This window comes from Pipistrellus hanaki, assembly GCF_964339955.1.
Source record: "Pipistrellus hanaki genome assembly, chromosome: 3".
Lineage (NCBI taxonomy): Eukaryota > Metazoa > Chordata > Mammalia > Chiroptera > Vespertilionidae > Pipistrellus > Pipistrellus hanaki.
The window spans coordinates 134,423,080-134,430,450 of record NC_140505.1 but is presented as its reverse complement, the minus strand read 5'-3'; the positions used below and the strand labels follow the sequence as shown (position 1 = coordinate 134,430,450).

At 44.3% G+C, this 7,371-nt stretch overlaps 1 protein-coding gene across 2 annotated transcripts in view; it reads left to right on the top strand.

The window, feature by feature from the left end:
* Nucleotides 1-584: 584 nt before the first annotated feature.
* XPOT (exportin for tRNA) overlaps nt 585-7,371 on the top strand; it is a 42,518-nt gene continuing 35,731 nt past the window's right edge. Inside the window, exons 1-2 of one of the 2 annotated variants that reach the window (XM_084877586.1) lie at nt 585-984; nt 4,736-4,869. In XM_084877586.1, coding sequence (XP_084733712.1) covers nt 4,810-4,869 — 60 coding nt within the window. In that variant the 5' untranslated portion in view covers nt 585-984; nt 4,736-4,809. The remainder of the gene's footprint in view (nt 985-4,735; nt 4,870-7,371) is intronic. The other variant, XM_084877585.1, reaches the window with a different exon arrangement.

The window sequence follows — 7,371 nt, the reverse complement described above, 5'->3', positions numbered from 1 at the left end:
TCATTAACAAATCGGTGAATGGTGCTCGCTATGGCAGCACATATACTAATATTGGAACGATACAGAGATTAGCATGGCCCCTGCGCAAGGATGACACGCAAATTCGTGAAGCGTTCCATATTTAAACACACACACACACACACACACACACACACACACACAACATCAGTGAATGCATAAGTTGAGTAACAGTACAATGGAAGGAACCTAGGAGTAGGACTTCCTAAGAACGCTCTTTTTCATGAATGACAAATATTATGTTTAAAGTGAAATTTAAAATGTTCACTGCTTATCGGAATAACGTGGGGCAATTAAATCTCGATAATCTGATCACCTCTCTACCAATTATCTGACGAAGTCGCCTATATTTCGCGCTGAGCGCACTCCACTCGTGGTTTGAACTGGAGCAGAAGGAACGAGAGTCAGCACCTCGGGTAGGTTTCAGGCCGAACGCCTCACCCCGACGCGCACCACACGCTCAGGCGACCCCGCCTCCAGGCCAGCGCCCCGGGAGCGCGTGCGCGCCTCGCCGCCCGGAAGCGCCGCGCGCACGTTGCATGCTGGGAGTTGTAGGCTCCCGGCGCCGGCCCGCGGGCTGCGGTCCGCCTTCTTCCATGAGGCTGCTGCTGTCTCCGGCCCGCGCGGCACGAACGGGGGGAAAGCGCTTCGCGCTGACTCAGCGGGGGCGGCGGCGTTAGCCAGTCCCTCGCACTCTTTCCCTTCCTGGGCCGCCGGCCCCGCCCGCCTGCCTTTGCTAGCTTAGCCGGCCCAGCGCCACGCGAGAGGAGGCACCAGCGGGCGCGGAGCGGCGAGAGGCGCTTGGCCCCGGCCATCCCGGTCCCCGGCGTTAGCGCTGCGGCCGTGGCGGAGAAGGACGGCCCAGACGCGGGCCGCTCCCTCCGCCCCCTGCGTGCGGCCCCGCTCCGCCTCGCTCACCGGCCCCCGGGAGAAGCGGCGGGGACGCGGGATGGAGAGATAGGGAAGGTGACTTGGGCTCGGGGGCGGAGGGGCCGGGAGGAGCGGCGCGGGGACCCCGGCCGGGGCGGGGGACGGGGTGCGGACCGGGCCCCTCCGCGGCGCTGCGCCCGGCGCCTGGCCGACCGGCCGGGGGTGGTACCGGCTGCGGCCGCCGCGGAGCGCGTCCCGAGTGCGTGGCTGCGGCTTGCCGGGTGTTTCATCACCCGAATTGCCACGAGGCTTCCTTGGGGGAAAGATGGGGACGAGGCCGGCCCAAGAGGGGCCGAATCGCTGGTGGCCCCCAATTTCATTAATAAAAGTGACCAAGCCCATCTGTAATAGTTGCAGCGTGTCTCACTTGCAGAGGACTTAAAACTTGATTGCCCTCCCCCCCCCACCTCAGGACAAAAAAAAAGAGAGCAAAGTGTTATTTTTGTGTAATAATTTGCCAGCAGGGACACGCCATTTCTTCCCGTCCCTTCCTCACAATTCTGCAGGAGCGATATTTTCTGTAACCAGAAGAAAAAGGGGAGAGGGGGGAAGGAGTACTTTTTTGAAGTGCTAATTAGTTTTTACTGGGAGGTGGAAGTTACGTTTTATTAAAGCGACATGTCAGCGTGGTGTCAGAGCTGGAAAGAGTCGGTGTGTTGGTATGTGAGCAGTCTTCAGTAGGCGTGGAGAAATTGTTTTCATAATTGTTTGGTTCTTGATTTCATGGCTACCCAGGAGAAGCGAGGGCTTGTTATTTTAACTATGTTGCTTACCTTTCTCCAGAACATTGGGTAGATGCGTAATGGAAGTGCTTATCGGGTTGTAACAAATGTTTAAACGTGCAAGACCGTGCCACGTTAGAGCATGTGTTCGTGCACAGCGTCCTATGGGGGCGGGGGGATTGTCACATTTCGCACAGGTGGTAACTTTTCGGGTGTTTGCACACAATACATAGTTTACCATGTTTCCTTGCACATTGATTATTATCCAAGTGCCATCTTATGAAGTATTCTTTCTGTACTGACAACTGTAACAAGTTTATGTTTCCTTAGGTAGTTTTATTTGCCACGTTTTATCTTAGGACCTCTTGCTTCTTCCCTAGGTAAATTCAAAGGAATCTATGCCAAATTCAAGGAATCTTTATATATATAAAAAATCAATAATATATATTTATATATATAAATCTTAACATATATAAAAATCAATAATATATATTATTGGTTTTTTACAAAGAGGGATAGAGAGCTAGAAATATTGATGAGAGAAACATCAACCAGCTGCCTCCTGCACATCCCCTACTGGGGATGTGCCCGCAACCAACGTGCATGCCCTTGACCAGAATCGAACCTGGGACCTTTCAGTTCAAAGACCGAAGCTCTATCCGCTTAGCTAAACCGGTTTCGGCCAAATCATTTTTTTTTTTCCTCCCCCAAGGAATCTTATAGACTTCTGGCATTATGATTTCTAGAAACTCAGTTTGTCTGTGTATGCACTTTTCAGGGGCATTATCAAATCCTGTCATTTTTGGCAGAAGGGGTGGTGGTGAAATGTGGAGGGAGGGGAACCGCTGCCTTTTTGTTTTCCCATCTGTTTAAAACGCCAGCTTCCTAGTATGATATGATAAATCCAGAATTTTCCAAGAAGTTCCCATAGCCATGTGCCTGGCTCTGAATTGTAAATAACCAATTGAAGGCCCAGGCATGCTTTACCTCATTGAAGTTTTTCACTGTGAGGAGGTGCACTTTTCTTTTTTTTTCTTTTTTCTTTTTTTTTTTTTTTTAATATTTTTTTATTGATTCAGAGAGGAAGGGAGAGAGAGAGAGAGAGAAATATCAGTGATGAGAGAGAATCACTGACCGGCTGCCTCGTGAGCCCGCAGATAGGGCATGTGCCCTTGACTGGAATCGAACTGGGACCCTTCAGTCCTCAGTCCGACACTCTATCCACTGAGCCACACCAGCTAGGGCAGGAGGTGCACTTTTCCCTGTTTTGTAGAAAGGGCTCTCTCGGGTCTGCTAGCTGTTCACGTGGCCCCAGTTTGAAAATGACAAGATTGGAATACAAATCCAGGTTTTTCCAAATTCAAAAGACTGTCAGTCCTTGCCCCTTAAGGCTAATGAGAAAGCTAGTCAGCAAGCAGTGATAATCAGCACTTAGGAGGGGCAGTTAATCCAGTTTGGGAGAGTTAGACAATAGGGATCAAAGACATGATCTTCAAAGACGTGACTTTTAAGCTGAGTTCTGAAGGACAGGGTTAACCAAGTAACAAGGAAAGAGCAGTGTGTGCAAAGATGAAAGGCAGAATATCACTGGCCTTTGGGGTTAGGGTGCCAGTTGGTGAGGAGTCATTCACCAGTGTTTGAATCTTGATCCTGAGGGCAGAGGGAAGCTGCACTGCCTTGCTGCCAGTATGACAGTAACCTTAGAGAGGGGCCTGGGCTGTCTTCTTTCAGGCTCTCGGCACATATTTGTCATTGGATTCCGGCAGGCCCAGGGGAAACAGAATAGTAGGGGACCTCTAACCTGGATCTGATCCTGGCCTCCCCATTCCTCAGACTCTGAGGCTTAGAGGCCACTTCCACCGCCCTCCCCTTATCCTCCTGCCCCCTTTAGGCTCTCATCTTCTTTTGTTATGATAATTAAACTCCAAAAAGCCTTTTATTGGGAGTAGCAAGGCCTGGTCTACCTATCTCATGGGTCTTGAGAGAATAAATGTGCCTTTTACATTATTTAAAGTTTGTTTCTTGTTTCCTCAAACATTCATTCTATCAAAAACCAAGTTGTCTTTTGGGGTTTATCATTTTCTTATTTGAGAATGTTAAGACACTATTTTATGAAAAAGTCATTGCTTTCTGGAGACTTAAAAATATTCTTAAAGATAGTATTTGTCATCAAAACCGGTTTGGCTCAATGGATAGAGCGTCGGCCTGTGGACTGAAAGGTCCCGGGTTCGATTCCGGTCAAGGGCATGTACATTGGTTGTGGGCACATCCCCAGTAGGGGGTGTGCAAGAGACAGCTGATCGATGACTCTCTCTCGTCGATGTTTCTAACTCTCTATCCCTCTCTCTTTCTCTCTAAAAAATCAATAAAATATATTTTTTTTTAAAAAGGATAGTATTTGTCAATTTTTATAGCTATTAAAAAACACTTTTTGAAATACATTTCTAAAATTGACTGGGAAGAGCAGTGATCTGTAAAAGGCAGGTCAGCATTGTTCAAAAGCTAAATTGCCAGGTTTTCACTCCTATTTCTTCTCTTCGCATTTGACTTCTCTTGAAGTACTTGTAGACACTCCAATAAGGGTATTGAACTCTGAGGTTACTAGCCAGGCATTCTAATCTTTTTTTTAAGGTTGTGATATTGATAAAGGGAAGTAGGCAAATTATTAAAATTAGCATAATCTGGATTTGTCACTTTTTTCATATAGTTGCACAATTGCATTTTTAAGTATGTACTGAAGATAGTACATAACATTTCATAAATTAGATGCTTCTCTTTCAAGTAGAAAAAAATTCTTTTCTATACTTTATTGATGATCTTGAAAGAAGAAAATTTGAGAACCTTAATGGCATACTTTGAATTTTTAGAAATTAAACATTTGTGGAATATTTAGCAGGCTCATTTTTTGAGACACTAGGTTCTTTTATAATTTGGATAATTTCAAAAGAAGCTTTTTAAAAACACTTAAGTGTCTTTGCATAATGTTGCGTGTTATAATATTCTGGATAAACATCTATTTGTATTAATTATTGTTTTCTTTCCTTTTTTTGTGTGTGTGTGTCCAGATGTTTGTGGATTCTTCTGTTGGATTAGAGGGCACGTCTGTTGTAACCAGAAAACCCCAAGTATAGCAGCAGGGATGGATGAACAGGCTCTTTTAGGGCTAAATCCAAATGCTGATTCAGACTTCCGACAAAGGGTAAGTTAAGTTTGCTTAATTTTTAAAACCATGTTACCACAGGTTTGCATTAGAGGACTTGAATACAAAACACATCTGATGATACAGGTTTAATTTGGGTAGAAATGAATAGAGATCATATAATTTGAGGTATCTGAATATATTCTGAATACAGAAACACTGAGGGTTGTGATTTATTTTCTGTTAAGTTGCCTCAACAAGTGTTAAAATCTCATGGGATTCAAGGTAGGTGTTTATGTCACATTGCTAATCATTGGTAATTACTTTACAATTTTAATACAAAGGATTAGTTAAGGGACTTTCCATAATAGCAGACATGCATATTTTATTTTCCCAGTGCATGGCTTGGTCTACACAAGTTTAACCCTTACATTAGTGATATTTAACATCCTTGTTATTTAGTCCAGGCAGACATGTAAATGAGTAGTTATGATATGCCATATCCTAGCTTAAAGTGATCATATGACAAGGAATCCAATATTAAATAATGCTCGGATATTTGGGTCAACATTAACAATGAAACATAATGTAGTCTACACCTATAATTATGACTATAGTTAGATGATAAAAGAAACATCTAAAGAACAAGCCTATAATTAAATATTTAAAGGTGTGGGCAGTTTGGAGTTTAGGATAAGTGGAAGGAGAGGCATTTTCTTTCTTCATTCTACTCATAGGAAAGGATATCCTATCTAATAAAGAGGGAATATGCTAATTGACTGCCACACCCTCAAATATGTCGACACCCTGTTCCCTCAGCCCGCCCCCCCCCCCCCCCCCGCCCCTCCGCCCAGGGCCAGCCCGAGGCACAGGCAAGCCTCTGATGGTGGCTTCCCAGCCAATGCCAAAAGTGCTGGCAAGCCTCAGACAGTGGCTGCCCCCTGAGGTGTAGGCAAGCCTCAGATGGCAGCTGCCCAGCCGCCCAGGCCGGCCAAGGCTTGCGCTGCCAGCAGTGGCAGCAGCAGAGGTGTGATGGGATGTTACCTTCCCCTGATCGTCGGGTCGCCTCCCACCCTTGAGTCTCCCGGACTGTGAGAGGGGGCAGGCCGGGCTGAGGGACCCCTCCTCCAGTGCATGTATTTTCATGTACCGGGCCTCTAGTCTTTTATAATTTTAAATGAGGTTAATAATCTCACTAAATGTTAGAACTTTTAGTTGTGCTTTTAAGCAGAAATTTTTTAAAATGCGAATTTTTTTTTTTTTTTTTTTTTAATTAGAGGTAGAGAAAGGGAGAAGAGAGAGAGACATCAATGAAACAAACATAAATGGGCTACCTCTTGCACAGCCACCTAGTGGGGATTGAGCCTGCAAGCGGGGCATGTGCCCTGACCAACAGTCAAACAAACCTCTCCGTACAGGAAGCAACACTCAACCAACTGAGCCACACTGGCCAGGGCTAAGCAGAAATTTTCTTAAGTAGTAAAAAAAATTTCAAGTACTTTCTATCATAATGCCTGTGCATGCCTCCGCTGTTAAGTGACCAGCCCTAAGCTAGAGGGAAATAACAGGAATTGAGATTTAAATAACTAGCTAACTACAAGATATCCAACTGGTTAGGACATGAAAAGACTTTAAAAGTCTATGTCTTGTTTATGCAGACAAATACTTGTTTTCGTTGGAGTTTAAGCTGCCCATCTTTAAACCCTTAGTCACATAGTTGAAGTATCCTGGATGTTTACCTGATTCTGGCTTGATATTGCATGGTTATTGTAATAAGAGCTTTAAGGGTTTTAGTTATTAGCCTTCTGTGTTATTCTTTTAGGTTCCTTTTTATGTATGTTTTTTTTTTAAATTAAATTCCACCATCTATCAGATTTTTTAAAAAGTCCCATGATTACCCAGTTGATATTGCTCAGTGGTTGAGCATCCACCCGTGATCCAAGAGGTCACAGTTCGATTCCCTGTCAGGGCACATACCTGGGTTGTGGGCTCCATCCCCAATGGGAGGTGTGCAGGAGACAGCAAATCAGTGATTCATCATTGATATTTCTATCTCTCTATCCTCCCTTCCTCTCGCACATGTTATTTAAAAAATATTTTTTTAAAAAGTCATGATTTTCTTTTCAGAAAAGTAAAACCAAGAAATTGTTAGTGTTTTTAATATATAGAAATTACGCTTTTCGTCAATAAAAATGGATTCTGTCAATCAGGCATATGTGGTCTGGGCTTCCTTTGATATCACATTCAGCCAGCCTGAGTAACAGGATGGAAATGGAGAAGTCTTAAGGAAAAATGAGTTCTGATAGCCCTGGTGTTAGAGTGCAGTAGTGGGGATCTAATTCAGCTTGGTGGTAAGGAAATGACTGCCAACCCACATTCTCAGTTCTAGTTCTCTGTTTTCTGCATGGGCAATAAAAGGAGCTGATTTATCTCTGTTGGCACTTAGAGACAATAGGCCCTCAGAAAGAAGGTATAAGATAGAAGAACAACATGATAAAAGCTTTGACTTGTTCGTCATTGCCAGAAAAGAAATTTTAATGCTATTAACAGGAATTTAGAATG